Raw genomic sequence first — 18,273 nt, 5'->3', positions numbered from 1 at the left:
GCTGTGGTGAAATCAGTCGCAGGCCCTTCAGCAACGTTCTGATAAACTCTTTGCCAGTTTGCATTTGGTAATTCTCGACCTTCCTGATATTCCAGAAGAGTTCCAGAAACACCGAGAATTTCTTGTGTAAAGGTTTTTGTTGGCTTGTTATTGTTTTATGTTTTGATTTGCTATTCAAAATACTAATTGTTGGGAGGTAAAGGTTTTTGACTTATGATCTGGAACATAGTGTTACTGAAACCTTGTCTAACTGTTACTGAAAAGTGGGTACCTTTCCCCAAAATATTTGAAGACTTAGAAGCAACAAGGAAGCTTTTACTGCAAACTGGGGAACCTAAACATTTCAGAAGTTGTGAAGTCTCTGCTATAATCAAAAAGATAGTTTAAAATGTGAAGGTTATCCTTTTCTTGTACCTACAAACAAAAGGCTCAATTGCCTTTGCTCTTGCTTTTAGTTCTTATAGTTGCTATTTAGAGTTTTTTTCATTAGATATTAAACAACCCTGCTGTTGGGGAAAACTTAAGTAACTAAGGCAGAACATACAGGAGTAAAGTAGTGAAGTTTCCAAAGCAGCAGTCAAGTACCTGAAGACAAACAAAATCAAAAGGTTTAGCCAACTTGATGTTAGCATGCGTTTTTAAGACAAATTAATAAACATGGCTGTTGCTCATGTAGTTTTGGATTTATTTTAGTAGAACCCTTAAATAAATGTCACTTTAAAACATGGTATGCAGGGGAAGACAGATGGTGTAGTTTATTGAAGGACTGATCCGTTACTGTTCCAGAACAAATAAACCTTCTGTAGCTTTTTAATGACTGAAATCTTGCAAAATCAAAAGAGGAAAAAAATTTGAAGCTAAGACGGCAGTTATGAAGTAAGAAGGGAAGAGGACTATTCACAATAGCTCTTTGCTGGTAAGTTCCAAATAGTTCTGAGAAAAATATGAAATCTGTTCTTTTTGTAAAGAATAGTGGCATAATATTAGTGTCAGAAGTCACTGGCAGCTAAATAAGTTGTGTTAGTCTGAATGGATCAAATCCTATAATTATGAAAACAAATTTATAGAATCTTGGGGAGGCAGAAATATTTGGGAGATCATTTCCAGGATGCAGTGGTGTAAGGTATTCAGTATGCCTAAGCAGTGTACTTGGGCCCAGACCAGCAGAGCATCTAAGGCATGGCAGTGCTCAGGCTGGTTCTTACTTAAGAAATTTTACAATTTTTCTTTACAGACTCATTGAACAAAATGCAGAGATGGGATTTGGAGCAGGTCTGAAATGTAGAATTCTCCCTTCTTCTCCTGTCCTTGCCCAGAATAATCTGACTTTGGAATTGTGTTCTTATGTACTCTTTGATCTATCGGTTGTGTTCTTTTTTTATAGTGTCGGCACTTCAGCAGGATTGATCCCAGTCAGCAGCCGATGATTAGTCTTCTGAGAGAGAGAGTAGCTTGCTTTCTTTGGTTGATATGTTTCTACTCTGATGTTTACGTTAGTGAGTGATTCCTTTAATCATCTATAAACAAAATAGCAAGTGTTGACATTGACCATCAACAGAGATTGCTATGACTTGTTTTTCTGCTGAAGTCAGATTGGTTCTAATGTGGTACGTGTAGATACAAGCTTCAAAGTAGCTGACAGTTTGGGGTGTATGGTTTGTGAATTCCAGGTGAAGGGGAGGTGTTAATTTCAGCCCAGGTGGTAGCACCTTCTTGGGGCTTAAGCTTCTATCTAATTTTATGGGTGAAAGTTTAGGTGCCTTGTGGCATCTTTGGTACCTTGCTGGTTAGATGAGGACTGTATAGATAACTTTTTTTGGTCTAGGGCCGTGGGTATACTTCCTAAATTTTACCATAAATGTCTAAATCCTTTATTGAATTTGTCTTTTATTAATTATCGAAATATTAACTCTTTAAGAGACAATAGCAATACACAGCGTTTTAGGCAGCTCTGGGTATGCAGATGAAGATTAAAATAAATGTGGCCATGAGCAGCTTGGGGAATTTTTGTCTCTATTGCAACAGCCCCCTTTCAGTTAGCACCTCTTCTCGGTCGGCCATTTTTACAACTGGTGTGGAAGGGCTGTGACTAAGAGAAGCAGTCTTTCTGGGCTGCATTGAAGGGTTTTTGTTTCTAACCTTCTTCCCACCTCCATTTTTTTTGCTTTGGATTTACAAAGTATGGAGAATAAGAAGATAAGCAAACAGTAATTTTCACTTGCCTGTTTCTTATTGCTAGTCCTCCGGCAAGAAAATCTTGGGGAATTTTAAATTTCTGATTTCAGAATTAACGTGGTATTTTATAACACTGTCTCATTTAGCGGCATAAGAATGCTGCATCAGAGATGGAACCAAATATTCTTGGCTCCAAAACCAACTCTAAGTATGTTTTGGAGCCCAACACATTTCATTTTTGGCTCCTGGCAGATTTGCTATTGTCCATTCCATGGCATACGAAGCCATGTTAGGTAAAGTCCTCTCATACATTACTGACTCAGCTGAAGCTTTCACACTTCATTGTGCTTTGCATTCTGTGGCAAGAAGCCTGTGTGCTACTGATCCACCTCGCTCTGGTTTTACCTCATTCCCTAAGTCAGTTACAAGTTCTTCATCACAAAGTATTTTTATGTCTCTTGTAAAAGCACCAAGCAAAGACTGTCATGCCTTGGCTTGAGGAAAAGAATGTTTTGCTAGCTCTGTCATGATGATATCACTTAACCAGTACCAATTTTAGTGGATGGAAAAAACCTTTCGGATATGAACTCTAGCACGGGAGTCAGCGTATAGTGACATATGCTTGCAGAATAATCTTTTAACTCTCATCCCTACTAAGTCATGAAACTGACTTTGTAATTTCTTTTTAATAATACCGTTCATAGGCACCAAGATATACTTTACACAGAAAGGAGACAAAGGAAACAGCTTTTACTTAGTCTAGAAGAAAACCTGGCAAAATTTTGAAGAAAGGGGACATACAGTTAAAGGAAACAGATGATTTCTCTGTTTTTAGAAACGGTTTGTAATGAAGAAAAAAAAATTAGTTAAACGATTAAAGAAAAATTAAAAGACAGACTATAATGTAGAATGAAATTAACAATTTTGAAAGGAATTCATATTGGTGACAGGTAACTTTTACAACTCAGATATCACTTCAAGCAAACTTTTAACTTTAGAATAATTGACAATGGTCTTATCTTGATGACACAATTTAAAGGTCTTACACATAAATATCTAAAAAATTGCTATGGATCCAAAATAGTTTCATAAGTCCCAGTAGTATTAATTCAAACAGCTGAAGAGGTCTGTCTAGGTTTCAAAGTGGCAGAGAGGTATTTGTGACAGGTGCAAATCTGGTCTTTTGAAAACTGTCAGTTGAAGCAGAACATTTCTGTCAGGTTCATATCTCATGTACTAACTGTATATGTGATGAAAACCAAATCTGCACATCATGGCTCTTCTGGGATTTGAATGTTACAGATTTATTTACTTATTTCTTTAGAGACAACTATTTAATGAGAACATGTGACATTTTTGCAGTTCATTAAAGAAAAGATTAACTGTATAAACTGCAAAAATACCAGGTTCAGTTACATGAATTTAGATTAATAGGGTGGTTGCACTGCCTACTAGAGAAATAGCAAAGTTAGTTCTGCTGGGCTAGTTCGAATATCAAAAGCATAGTAGCTGTAGTACTACATACCTAAGGAAGAGGGTGAGTTAGTTGCTGAAGTTAGCCATGAAGTTCTATAGACATGCGGTTGGTGATGAAAACATTTATTTGGAACCAACAAAGGAACTATATAAAGGCAAAGAAATTCACAATGAGAAGACTCTTAAAGTTTCACTGATAACAGCCATATCAGTACACTGAGCCATCAAAAATTACAGCTAAATATCCTTATGAAGAAGCACCTTGTATGTGCATTTTGACATTACTCTCCCCTCATGGTTTGCCACTACTTTTTAACAGGCGGCTAATATCTCTATAGCAGAATGGGTGGTAGGGGGTGTGAGTGGGGTTTTTTCAGTGTAAAGTCCAGCAGGTTAGTTTAAACTCCACAGCTTAACTTGCCAGATTTTGAACTGAAGTGGCTGAATACCAGTACACATTCCTTCCTGTTGATTTCCAGGAAGGGAGAAAGAGGGGCAGGAACCTTTGGCTGAGGAATGGAATGGGCAGCTGGAGGTGGTAACTTTTTAAACTCCTGGGGGGCAAGATTTGCTAGAGTTTGTCTGTCAGCAGGCTGTGTGTGCCTGCTGTCTGACACGTTTCTGGTTTTAGTAATGTCTCCAAGTACACACATGACTTATTTTGGAATCTTCTTCTATAATGCTCTTAATAATTGGGTTGTGTCAGGTATCCAAAGAGGACGGCAACACACTGTAGGACAAACTTACTATATTTCTTACCAGCACTCAGACTGAATTTACTTGTAAGCAGGTCAGTTATACCTGCTTCCCTTCTACATAGAGCTTTACTGTCAGTGATTAGACGGACTGGTTAAGCAGATCAAGCATGCTCACATGATAATGTTGCTGATAGCAGGGATTGTTTGATATTAGACTTGTAGTTGAAGTGGAATCTATCACCATTGTGAGAAGCAGCTATCCAGTGGGTGGGTAGCAAAGTGATAGAGCTTTAAAATTTCTGTGTATTCTTTCAAAGAACTGGGAAAATTAGGAAACTGGAATTTCATAATTGCTTAAATGTCTGAGTTACTTTTAATGTTTTTAAATACATGTGATATAGAGAATGTCTGTTATGTCTAGTGATGCTGGTTGATATTTAAATCCTTGACCAGCAACTCCATTTTCTGGAAATCCAGATGTGCAACTTTGTATGTTAGAACTATTTTCTAAGATAGGAGTAGTATTTTCAACAGACAGGAAAGACAAAACACCTGAATAAAACCAATTTAAATTCATTAAAAGTTAGCAGTAGAATAAGCAAACTTTCCATGATGTTACAACTGAAAAGTTGCATCATTCATGTAACAGAAGAACTTGATTTGTATAGAACCTAAACTGTGTCAGAGCACTGATTTTAATATGGGGGAGGAAAAATAAAAAAAGTACTACCGTATCTACCCAAAGGCATGAATTTGGACTTTCTGGAGCGGTTTGAGAACTGATGGAAATAATGTGCTACGCTAAAATACATAGACAAACTGTATATGTAATAAAACTTGTATAAGGTAAATTTTTTAAATGAACTGGTGTGTTTCATAGTCTTGTGAGAGAAGAGGAATGGTGTCTAAATACATAGCTGTTCAGTAGAATAAGTGTCAAAAGTCAGAGCATAACTACTAAGAGGAGGAGGGTGACGTTTTACGACACTTATTCTGATTTTCCCTGTTACGACACTTAAGATGTCATTGCATTGCATTTTGAAAGAGACTTTTGGTTAAAGTCTTTAGCGGGGTGATCAGGAGACCAGCATGAATTATGAGAACTGCAGAAACCTGAATGAAACATAACTTTGGATATCAGTTATAGCTCTGAATAGACATGGCATTAAGGTACTTCAGGAAGAAAAACTAAAAAGGAGATGTAGGCCTTTCATGTGTTTGTTTTACAGTGTTGTATTTGCTGCAGTTGGCAACAGAACTCCCAGGTTTTTGTGCTGAGAATATGGCTTTGTCATGTGGTCAAGTAAGTCTGTAGAACTTTTAAGGATAGCAATAGGGTGCAGTGAAAAAGCAGTTCAGATCTGAACCGAGCTTGGTCTTTTCTGGATCAGAGTTTGCGTTCTGCCACTTTTCTTCTTTTCATTCCCCCAAAACAGTAGCACAAAGTCTGCACTTTGGCCACCTCTTCTCTTGATATTTTACAAAGAAAGGAGAGTGTCTGGATTGTGCTAATGGCTTGAGTTCCTGTTTGGAAAAGGACTCATCAGCTGTTTGATGTCTTCCAGTCACTCCAATTTCTGAATTTCTTGTAGCTATCAGATAAATATGATTTTTGTTTGTTTGTTTTTCTATGTCTAAGCATAGATGCATAATATACTTAACTTATGAAGGACATTATTGGAAAGAACTTTTAATATTTTTTGAAGACTTTTATGGTACGTCTGTGTTTTTTTTGTCTTATCTTCAATGTTAACTTAAGGTTAACATTTTGCATAACAACCTATATAAGCAAATGCATTTTAGAATAGCTGCTCTGTATCTAGATTTATTCAGTTCAAATACTTTGAATAAGAAGTAATAGAAAAAATTGCTTAACATACATCAAGGAGGAAATGACATAAACAACATTCAATAACTTTAGATGAGTCAGATAAAATTTTAAGTATTGAGGATTAGCATCCCTTATGCCCATTAAAATGTAAGTCAGCAGGTCACAAAGCCGGTCATTTTTCTTGCTGAATTAGACATTGCCTTTTTAGTAGCTCAGGCTTCTCAGCATTTTTGAGTCCTTCATCAAGCATTGTACACTTACATCAGAAACTTGGTACTAGAGCTAGTGGCTTCTTACTGGTTTTATTTTAAACTCTTTCTGTTTTGAGGTCATTGTTTTGGAAGTTTCTCCTGGTGGGTTGTCTATAATATATAAAATAATGTATTCTTCAAAGCACCTAAGAGTTCCTGTTCCTCTGCCTGGCATCCTATTTCATTAAATTATCTTCTGTTATATTTGTTATTAGCCAGAAGTTTCAAAACCAGGACAACTATCTTAACTTGTGTATTTTTAGCCACATCTCTTATGTGTGGAGAAAGACACACAGGTGAAGTGTCATACAAATAATGCCTTATACTGCATTGCATATCTCATCTTTAAAAAACATTTTCACTTTCAGACATTTAGATGTATCTCCAAAATACTGAAGAAAACTATTAAGACAAACTGTAACAGAATTTGTGCCCTGAGTATAATTACTCTTCTACAACCTATATTAATCTAAGTATGTTACTTTAAAAAATTTAATTAAAAGTAAGTTCTAGAACTAAAGATAGTATATGCTATAAAGAAATCATATTTCTAAGGGTTTTATAGTCTTTGGTATCAAAAAATGCCTTCAAAGGCTAAATATTTTATCAGTTGTGTTATTTTTCTTGTGTATCTTGCCTTACTGAAAATTAAGCACACTAATGCATTGAGGAAAAATTGTCAGAATAAAATAACGAGTTTATTAATGTGGTTATGTAATTAATCATAGCAGATAGAGCATACTTTTTTCTAAAAAAAGTAGGTTGTGGGAAAATTGCACTAGATTTCACCATCAATTTGAATTAGCATTAAACAGGTGCCGCTGCTGAATACCTTCTTCCTGCACTTGGCTACTGCACAGTAAGGCATTAAAGGACAGGCTACTTTGAGCGCTGGAGTTTGAAATTAACCACTTTTATCGTCATTATAAATGGCAATATTGCTTTCTTGAATGTACTGGTTATGTTCTTTAGAAATGATAACTGACCAAGTGACATTAAAAGGGAATTTAAAACCATAAATTCCAGCATTTGAAGTTTTTTAAATGGTTTTAAAAGTAGAATAGTTAATTGGCAGAAATGGGGAAAGCATACCAGAGAAATTATTACATTGTTCTTATTTGTTGTGAATCTGCTAGTATGTCAAGCTAGGTGGATCCTTGTCTTTCACAGTATTACTATGTTCCTAAAACAAAACAAAAATTTTAATACTGTTTTACCTGCAGTGTAGCTTGGTGCCATTTTCCTGTGTGCTATGATAAAACCTTAAATGTTATAATCATTTTACGTGCTATTCCTTTTGTAGCCTTTAAGCGAATGACCATTCAATATTACATTTTATTTAGGTTTGTTATCCAAATTTTGTATTAAAAGAAACATTATTAGATAACTAATTAGTTTCAGTATTGTTTTCCCCAGAATATCTGAGTGTTTTGTTAACAGCAATGAAGTCATCTTCAGAATACTCTTTCTCAGTGGTCCTTTTAAACCCATTTTACAAGTGAGGAAATGAGGCAGAAAAATTTCATTCCCAAAAGTCAAAACTATACAGGAAATTTGAATGTCCAGATTATGCCACTGCTCTTTTCAAGTGCTTTGATGTTTATATAACATTGTATATTTGTTACATATTGCTGATGCATTTCTCTTTGGAAGCTCTCAGTATTCTGCACTGCTGCAAGACCAGACTCCAATCATTTCATGTTGCTGTGCAATAGAAAATTTGGAACACTTACATGCCAGTTTTTTTACATTCTTCCATGGCATCACATTGACTATCAGATCCTTTATTTACTTATGCTTCTACTTTCTGACTTCCGTTACAAAGACTGTAGCTTTCTGGTCCTGCTTCTGCCAGTCTGCATGGGCTTGCTCTCAGCTATTTTGTGTTCAAGTCTCAGTATTCATATTGTCGATTCTTCCAAAATGCCGTGTGAGTGTTAACATCTGAACAGTTGTTCTGTTTTCATGACTGGGTGCCTGGTAGCATGGGTTTGCCAACAAGCTGTAATGGCAATTTCTGCAGAGCTTTGGTAGCCTTAGATTAGGATAAACTTGGTTGTTCTATGCAGTTGGGAGAGTTTCCAATTAAACTGGCACATATGAGTTACAGAGCTTTAAAAAAGAAGAAATATTTTTAGGAGAGTAATTTTGCCAGCTTCTTAGGAGCATGAGTGAACTGCAATTCTTAAAACTCGTAATTTCTTTCATGTTTATGTAGATTATAACTGAGGAGGGAAATTTTTGAGAGGACAGAAGACAAGCTTTGATACGGGAATAACCCTCCTGCTCAATTTTCACATTGTTTCTAAAAGCAGAAGTTTTGCAGATCAGTGAGGATTTTTGAAAGATCACTTATAAAATACTATATGCATCCACAGCCTTGTTCTTGAAAAGTTGTGTTTTGGTTTTTTTTAATTTTTGTTGACTCTTTACAGAAAAATTCAACCTGAAGAAGGCAACCTAACAACTGAGAAATTTCTTTTAAGTAATTTATCTACTGCAGTTACAAGAAGCAAGAAACAGTATTGTAAGGGGAAGATTAACTCTGAGCGCTGCTGTTAACTCCAGCTGTTACTTATAGTAATTGCTATTTGGATTTTCGCCTCTACAAAGACTATCTTGTTAATTAACAAGACACGGGAAAAGTCCAGATGAGAAAGCCCAGTTACTAGATGACACAATGCAGAGTCAGGAAAAAAAGGAGTCAGGTAAAAGACTATAGGGTCTTATAAAAGGTCTATAAAGAAGAAAAAGGTTTTCCATGAGATAATTACGATTCTTCCTTATTCTGCATGGTAAATTTGCAAAACAGGTTACTTAAGATGGCTGGGGAATTCTGTGGACTGATTGAGTTAAGCTTAATCACACTGGTAGAGATACAGAAGAAGTAAGAAATTCCAATACTGGATGTGTTACTAAGGAAAATATAATTTCTATTAGTGATTGAAACGGAAATTGGCAGTGGTGGCTCAGAACATAATGCCTATTTATCCTTATGGAAAACATGACACCTCAATTCAGTGTCAGATAACAATGTGCCAAATATAAAAAGGGATTTTCATTTGGCATTTTAAGTACTCACTCCTGCTTCTAACTATGGTATGAGGAGAGCAGTTCCTATTCTGGCTGGATGAGAAAATGTCTATAAATGAAATTTAGGAGAAAATGTGTATATTTTTTCACAGACTAATATAGTTTACAGTGCAAACTGCTTTTTAATTGCCTTTCCTAGTTAATGTTTTGACTTTTATGTGGATTAATTTTTTTCAAAGAAAAAGACTGAATGTCTGTTTCTCTCAAGATAAGCTCAATTCCGTTCCTGTCTGTTAAAATCCTGGTACTTATTTTCAAGCACATTTCCTTTATCATGTCTTTTCTTCATTTGTATAGGTTTATTTGAATGTAGTTTCCAGAAAACCTTATAGTTTCTTACTCTAATAAATTACTCCTGGAGCCAGATGATAAGAGGTTCTTTATGTTGCCACTTTCCTTTCAGAAATATGATTTTGTATCATATCCTTAATGTCTGCTATGCTGTTCATTGAAGTCAGGGGGATCTGTGGATGCAGTGACATTTGGATTATACCCTCTGTTCCTGATGGACAGTTGCCAGCGTTCTAAAATGTTTTTTTTTCTGACCATCAAACAAGAGAATCCAGGGTAGAATAGAAGGGGTGTTGCAGTTTAATATTACTATGGATAGAGTATTTTAAACTATAATTCAAGACTCTGTTTCTTTTATTTAAAAGGAAATATGAAAGCTTAGAACAGGACTCTTTCCTATGCTGCCATGATTCTTTATTTTAGGGTTATAGCTTACTTAGGAATCTAGTTCTGTCCTGCAGCTCCTCAGTTTGTATCACATTGTGACACCAGTATTTAGTCAGCAGTTACTCACACTAATGGAACAACTTGTGCATAACTGCTGATGACTGTGAGTAATAACTTTATGGTATATAAGCAAATTAATTCTTAAAAAATCTGAGGAATTTAGATTCCCCTCTCTAAAACTGGCCAAGAAATAAAGCCTGTCATGTTACAGGTTTAAAATAATACGATGCAGAGCAATGAAATGTGTATCATAAGCATTAGAAATTTTCCATGTTGTGTATTTACCCCTGCATTTATTTAACTTTAATTACATTTTCATTAATTTAATTTTAGATGCTCCAAAATCTTATTTATAAAAATATCTAGGAGTTTGATTCTTAAAATCTGTGCTGAATACTGTTTTTTGCATAATACTATAAGCCATGTATACTAGATATTTTCATTCAGCCTGAACAAAATAATAAGAGACTGTAAAAGCTGGTATATATTAAGTCTCTGTTTATTAATGTGAATGTCAAGTATTTATGGATGTGGTTCTAGTTTTGTAAGCAGAAAATACTAGTCTAACATAAAATGAAGTAGCACAAAAGAACAGCTGTACTTAAGAAGCAGGAGAACTTATTTTAGCAAAAAACTGATTACCTGAGTTACCTGGTTTAGTACATGAAATTGTAGTTCTTAATAATAATACTTTTGACAGTGTATTTTTAAACATGTATTAATAGGGTAAATAAACTAATAAGAAATGCAGAATTTGGAATGCAACAGACCTTTTAAGTGGAACAAATACAATCCAGGGTCTTGGAACCTGTGTCTGTTATATTCCATCCCACTTGAATATCACCCGGCTAGCAGGAGCGGTAGTGAACTCAATACTATGTACAGTATAAATAATCGTCATATTTTGAGCAGCAAGCATCATGACCAGCTGATATTTTCTTTCCTCAGGACCAGTTGTTCCCAAGAGTGCGTGGCTGAAGCCATATGATCTTATCAACACATTTGAGAGCCCTACCCAAACACTGAGAGAGATTTTGCTGCAGCAATGACTGTCATAGAAGAAAATCGCCCTTTTGCCCAGCAGCTATCCAATGTCTACTTTACTATACTTTCACTTTTTTGTTTTAAACTTTTTGTGAAGATCAGCCTCGCTATACTTAGTCATTTCTACATTGTGAAAGGAAACCGTAAGGAAGCAGCAAGGATAGCTGCCGAATTTTACGGAGTTCCTCAAGGACAAGGTATATTTGTACTTATTATCTTATCACTACTGTTTGGGCTTTTTGTTGTTACTGGGTTTTTTTTTTCCCCAGGTAATTACTTATCTGCTAGCCTCATTTATATGCAGTTTGTCAAATGATATGTGTGAGTGGGTGTTTTTCTGTAGTTCTTGCTGTGTTTTTTTTTTAACAAAAACTATCTGAAGGAGTCTTGTTAGATTATTTAAGCGCCTTTTTTTTTTTTTTTAGGTTAATATTAAGTTCAGATAAAACTGAAGTATTACAGCCAGTGTCCTGTTAGGAGAGAGCCTATACTTAAGATGGCTGTATTTAAGATTTTAAAATACTTCCCAATCTAAGACTATTTTCCCAATTGCTTCTAAGGTTCCCCAGCTTACCCATGTGTGGTTGAAATTTTCCATGCTTGGCATGTGATTATTTTGCAACACTTCAGTGAAACTAGTCCCAATATTTCTGAGAATTATTTCTTGATTAAGTTAAAACTTTCTTATAATAATATATTTGAGAAGATACAGTCCTTCTGTACTTTGAATAAGTTAGTGTCTTGGCACATATCAGGAAGCTTACTGTTTGTCAGGGTGAGCTTTAGGGCATCTGTGTGGGAACCCATCAAATTTTACTGGGTTGAAAGCTCTTGTGAGAATTCCTTTTTCTGTTTGCTCAAGCAGAACTTTGGCAAGGCTGGGCACTAGTGTTCCCCCAGGCTCATCTGTGGTGAGCCAGTACCATTTTCAGTCAATTCTTTTTCTGGGTCACAGAACGCAGAAAACTCTTTTCTCAATTGTGGTATCCTAGTGCATGACTGAGCCATGGTTTTGATCAACTTGGGATCCTTGCTGCCTTGATTGTCTTCATTGTTGTTCCTTGTATTCTGGGATGATATCAAGTTTGAGTTAGGCAATGGAATAGGAAGACTTGTCTTGCCTCTTATCACCTTCACCACTCATCCCTAGGTACCGTGAATGAGAAGAAATAACCCAAGTTAAATGCAAAGGGGGAGACTATAGAAACGAGCCAGAAACAGTTTCAAACCTAAAGATCTTTTCAGTCTTCAATGTTGGGACAAAAGCTAGGCATTTTTTGTGTATGTGTTTAAATTTGCAAACCAAAAAGAGTGGCTTACATCCTAAAGCAGGAATTAACTTGCTTTGCAGTAGATTTACTTGAGGTGGATTTATAGCATGTGTTCTGTGCACAATTCAGAAGGTTCTGAAACCCAGGGGTTTTACATCTGAGTATGTTAATGACATCATCTGAACTACTATGCATGTGTGTTTGTGTGTGAGTATATGTACAGATATATATGTATGTGGAGGTGTGTGTATGTATGTATTCACTACAGTTGGATGGGAAGGACTGTCTATCCCACTGGCAGAAATACTCGCAGAAAATGTTGTAGCCCTCACTTGAAATCAAGAATTTTTTGTCAGAAACTGCTGGCTAGCTCTTAGGCAGCTCATTCTGGGAAAGCTGACGCAGTATCTGAGTAAGGAAGGAAAAAGACTGGGGAAAAACTAGGGAGAAAGGAATAACATGCATCAGGATGGCAACTAAAATAGTCTCTACAATGTTACCTGTTGCTGAATCGAGGAGACTTTAGTTTGGTCATTCGTCAACTGTCTGAACTATTATATCTGAACAGATGTATATTCAGCATTCTAGTAGCTGGCCCATGCAAAAGATGAAAATCTGTCACTCTTGCAGGTTACTTTTTTGCTCAGGTAGCAGAGGTTTATATTGATTTAGAAGCTCAAACATATGGTAGAGTTTCTGCTTTTCTGCTTGGTTTAATAAAAGAAAATGATTAATGCAACTATTTTGTGCTTAAATTGTACTTTTTACAACTCAACACCAGTGTGTCTTTAATTTTTCATTGCCCACATTGCAGTGTTTGGGTCTGGATTTGTAACAGTTCTAACCACATGTTCAGCTAATGTTACATAATCTGCAAATTCAGCCATTTGTTGTGATTAAAAAAAAACAATCCTTGCTCTTTGGGCTGCAAATAAGGCTCCTCAAAATTACCGTTTTATCTCATCTTTTCTATACCTTTGTTCTGTGTTTGTAGAAGGGGGCATGTTACTGACTGAACTCACACCATGTTGTGGGGTTTGGTTTGTTTGTGAAATACAATACAGAGATACCTCAGTAGGTTTTATACAATACCATATAACAAAATATCCTGTTCAAAGTAATATCTAGAAGATGTACAATGAGGAATGTGAAGCTACCACTTGAAACATTAAATGATAAAATTAAATACTGAGTATCCTCCTAATTAGTGATCCTGTTCTCTGTTTTTAGTTAAGCAACAGAGAAGCCTCAGCAGAAAAAAAAACAACAAACTAAACCAGAAAATTAGCTTATCATTGCCTAATTGAAGTTTATAGAGTTTCAAGAAGTAATTCAAATTAGAGGAAATGTTAGTTTTCATTTTCTAGTTTAACCTGATTACGTACTCTTAAAATTCTGTTAGTGCTGGTATTTTCAGTTTGCTTGTAATAGTACAAAATTACTTTTTGCTATCATAATGGCCTGGCTAGGATAGAGTGCTATAGTTCTGAAGAAGAAAAGAGCCTTTGGAAATAATATGCTACTGGGCACAGGCATTATTTCATGTTTACGGAATTGAGCTCATGAGTTAAAACAAGCCTTTCTTTTACAAAGCCTGTATAATTGAGGACATTTTAGGTACTGAGCAGTAGCACTTGGTGGAACTCGTTTTATCAAACTGAAGGTTTACAGGTCCGTACAGGATTTGAGGCCCAGGGATCACACATTTCATGGCTGACTTCCTTTGTCTTGTGGCTTGTTCTTTGTTGACTACAAGGAGACAGCTTTACCTGTGCCATCTGCCTACTGTGGTCTTGTTGCTACATATTAGTAGTGAAACAGGTCATATTTTGTTCCTTAATATTTCAGGAATATTTTGTCTCCAGTTTGGATAGTTACTAAGCTACTGTGTTAAATCTATCCTTTGGATCTCATATGTGTCTGAACAGCTGGATAGCGATAGCTTCCCAATAATTGATGAGAAATTATACGGTGTATGTGGCATTGAGATATAAGAACTAGATCAGTATTCAGCATCAGCTAAGACCAGGACAGTGCATATAAAAGCTCTACTAATTATAAGTCTCATTTATTTGTTTATGGAGATGAAGTCCAAGTAGAACTTTTCTTGTGTACAGCTGAAAGGCACTACCAGAGATAATTTGGATGCTCTAGGATCAAGTATATGTGGGTTGTCTGGCAAATGTTTGGCTAACCTGGTTTTAAAATGCTTAGTAATAGTGATTTCTCAGCATCCTTATGCAACCAATTCCAGTTTTTAGTATTCTCATCACTAGAATGCCTCCCACTCCCATGAAGACCTACCTAAATCTTTATTTCTGCAAACTAATTACATAAAATATAATTAAGGCATTTATCAGGTTTTTTTCCATGTATGAAAAGTAAATTAAAAGAGTATTATCATGCATCTTCCTACCTCTACCATTTTTGCCTTTTCTAGAATAAAGAAAAAATCTATCCTCCTAAGTCTTGTTTTCAAAACCTGGAATTACTGTAGTTGCTGTCCTTTGGACTTGTGCCAGTTCATATACAGTTCATAGACATCTTTATTGATGTCTGATTCCCAATGTTAAACAGAGTGCTCCAGCTGAGACTTTATTAGTGTGACTAGTGGAACTATTAGTTGTGTAAAAGTGGAACAGTTATGTCATGTGCCATATGTATGATACCCTATGTAATACCTTAATACCTCCTGGAATGCTGCTACTTTTTTTTTTTTTTACACCCCCGCCCCCCCCCCAACAGTAAAGTATTAAGGCTATCTGTAGCCTATAAACCCCATGTTAAAACAGAGTCACTGTACTATGCATTTGCTTTTTCCTCTCTAAGTATAATACTTTGTACTGGCCTTCAGCTAACTTCGTGCTCTTGATATCAGACAATTTCTCCATTTTACTCAAGTCTGTTTTGAATTGTTTCCTTCTGAGCAGTGTTGCAGCACCTGCAGTTTAGTGTCACTGATTTTAAAAAAAATAAATATTTTGTCATCCACAATATTAAAAAACTGAATAGCACTAAATGTAGGACAGAACTCTGCAGTCTTTTACATGTGCTTAAGGTGAATTAAAGACCCATGTCTTAATAAACTTTCAGAATTGAATTCTTTTTTCAGTGAAGTCAGTGGTATTACTACCATAAAAAATTAAATTAAAGATGGATCCATTCTATTACAAAAGTCCCATTTACTGGATTATTTTTAACTTTGGCACTAATTTTGTAAACACTTACTCATATACACATACTTGCCCCACTGAATTGAAAGGGACTGATTAGTTGCTTAGAGCCAAGTGCTTTGCAAACAGGGACTATAGCCGTGTTGTAAATAGGTTATGGTGCCTAGCTTTTCTTTTTTTTTATTGCGTTGAAGTGAACATGTATTTATTTATTACGCTAGAAAATTTGCAAAAGTCAACATTTTATTAATTTCTTTCTGTATGAAAAAAGTCATAGCACATATATGTTTATTCCATTTTAAAATTCTGTGCCCTACAAACTGACCTACAAAATTAACTTACTTGCAAATTAACTTTGGGTAGAATTAGTTCCTTAGCAGGCTATCTGCAGTGACAGGGATCTGCACATTAAGATTTCTTCACTCACTGTATTTCCACACCCATGAAGAGTTAATAATTCAGCCTTTTGTGCAGCTGTTGCTGGATACAAACCAGAGGATCAAAGCAACCTTTAGATTCTTCCTACTATACCAACTAGCTGGTCATATCATGGAAAGTGCTCTGTATATACAAGTGCTGATTTGGAGCTTCAGCTGAGTTTTGTAGTTCAGTTGCTTTAGGATGTAGTGGTAGCGCTGTGGTATGAAGTGATTTCAAAGTATAAGTGTGTATCAAATCTTCAGAGTTAATTCATTGTCAGGTGTTTTGGGTCTGCAAGATATAAACTCTGCTGACAAATACTGGTAAGAGCTTGGTTGGTATGGAAGAGTCCATACTTTGATAATACAGATAATTTTATAGAAGGAGGTATAGTTCCCATTTATAAACTTCTGATAAGGCAAAAGGAGTCTGTTTTATCAATATTAAACCTTATACTCAGTAACTGTCAAAATGCTTTTAGCTGCAAGCAGAAAGTGATATAGAGAAACTGTTTTATGAAAGAGTCATTTTGCAGAGGTTAATATAGCATAAATGACAAACATCTAGTCATGTACTTACACAGATACCTGGGGTCTGATGCACAAGCTAAGTAGTTCTGAAAACATAAAATTCTTTTTCTTTAATAACCTATTTTTTAAATTATGTCAACTCTCTTTGCAAAAATTTTCATAGAATATCACTTTTTGCATAACTATACTATTTTAAAGTAATATTTGAAAGTTACTTGAAAGCAGAATTTGTAGTATTTGAGTATAGCTTCTCAAAATATACCAGTTTTGCAGAACTAGAGGCAGGAGTATGCCCTGATGTCTTCTAAGTTTAAAAAAAAAAAAAAAAGGCTACTCTTAAATGAACATAGCAAGTTCTAAGCTACCCATCTTTGCGGTATCTGCCTTGGCCAAGCATGATAGGAATGCTCAGTACACTAGTTATTCCTAGTTACCCTAAATTAAGCCATCCATGGGATTGTGATAGTTCAAGACTGGAGTCCCCATCTCCTTTCAGGATTATGAGGCTAGTAAATTGTATGAAGCCTTCTGTTTCCTTCTTTTTCTTGTACGCTGCGCGCTGCTTGGGTGGACCTAAGAAACCAGTCCATTAAATATAATTCATAAATAGGAAATAATGCTATATTTCACTGTTAGAGATCTGCTGTTTACATTTTGATTGCATTTTGAACTGTAGTGAATGATTAGAGCAAAGTTTTCCTATTATTTTATTCTAACAAGTTGCAATGGATAATGTCACTCAGCAACAGTTGTTAGGTAGGGAAGATAGGCACGAGGCATTTTCTCAACTTGCATTCCACAGAGATCACAGTTCTATTAATAAAAGCCATATAAGACCTCTGCTAGCTTCCTGGATACAATAGAGATTCATTTAGTAATGACAGGAATATTGTATGGCATACCTATTCACCATACCACTTGGTGTAACACACCACATTTAGCATTTGCTTTTCATATGCAGCACGTAAGCTAATGGTGTAAAAATGCTTAAGATAGTGTGAATGTTCTTTTTTGAAAGTTCAAAAGGGAGTTGGTTTTGGTGGAGCTCATAACCTTCTCTTATATGCTGAAAACTTTGCCTAGCATGTCAAATAACTGCCAAAGAGTCATACTTCAAAATAAATGTCAGGAAGACACTTGCTTAGAATGAAGCAAATGACACCACATACCAGCAAGATACCAGAACCATTCTACTCTGAAGAGCACAATCTATCTTAAAGGGATTTTGGTGAGAGTTACTAACTAGACTGGCATGGCCACAGCCCTGACCTATTAGCAGCAACAAAAACCAAGCATATCTGTTGGCAAGCATTGACTCTTCTCTCACCTTAAAGAAATTCTCTGAGGCTATAGAAACTTCTAGTGAGTATATCTGCTGGAGCCTGTTTGCATGCTTGCTTCCCTGAAAGGAACTGAGAGATCCTATCATGTGGATTCCTTTGTGGTTTTTTTTTTTTTACTCCTATCTGTTTTTCTATGTCAGGACCTCCTTGAAAACAGCATTGCCACAAACTGTACTTTATGTCAGGATCGTTTGTGTGCCTCCTTGAAATGTGTCTTTTCTGAAGATGGA

At 35.7% G+C, this 18,273-nt stretch overlaps 1 protein-coding gene across 3 annotated transcripts in view; it reads left to right on the top strand.

The window, feature by feature from the left end:
- The first annotated feature begins 900 nt into the window (after nt 1-900).
- The window catches only part of ASB5 (ankyrin repeat and SOCS box containing 5), a 39,184-nt gene continuing 21,811 nt past the window's right edge, over nt 901-18,273 (top strand). Inside the window, exons 1-2 of one of the 3 annotated variants that reach the window (XM_069787384.1) lie at nt 901-916; nt 11,211-11,503. In XM_069787384.1, the coding sequence (XP_069643485.1) occupies nt 11,308-11,503 (196 nt within the window). In that variant the 5' untranslated portion in view covers nt 901-916; nt 11,211-11,307. Of the gene's footprint in view, nt 917-10,350; nt 10,366-11,210; nt 11,504-18,273 lie in introns of those variants that run through there. The other 2 variants (XM_069787393.1, XM_069787408.1) reach the window with 2 other exon arrangements.

This window comes from Haliaeetus albicilla, chromosome 1 (assembly GCF_947461875.1).
Source record: "Haliaeetus albicilla chromosome 1, bHalAlb1.1, whole genome shotgun sequence".
In the NCBI taxonomy this organism is placed as follows: domain Eukaryota; kingdom Metazoa; phylum Chordata; class Aves; order Accipitriformes; family Accipitridae; genus Haliaeetus; species Haliaeetus albicilla.
The sequence above is the reverse complement of the archived record's forward strand: the minus strand, read 5'-3'. Positions and strand labels throughout refer to the sequence as shown.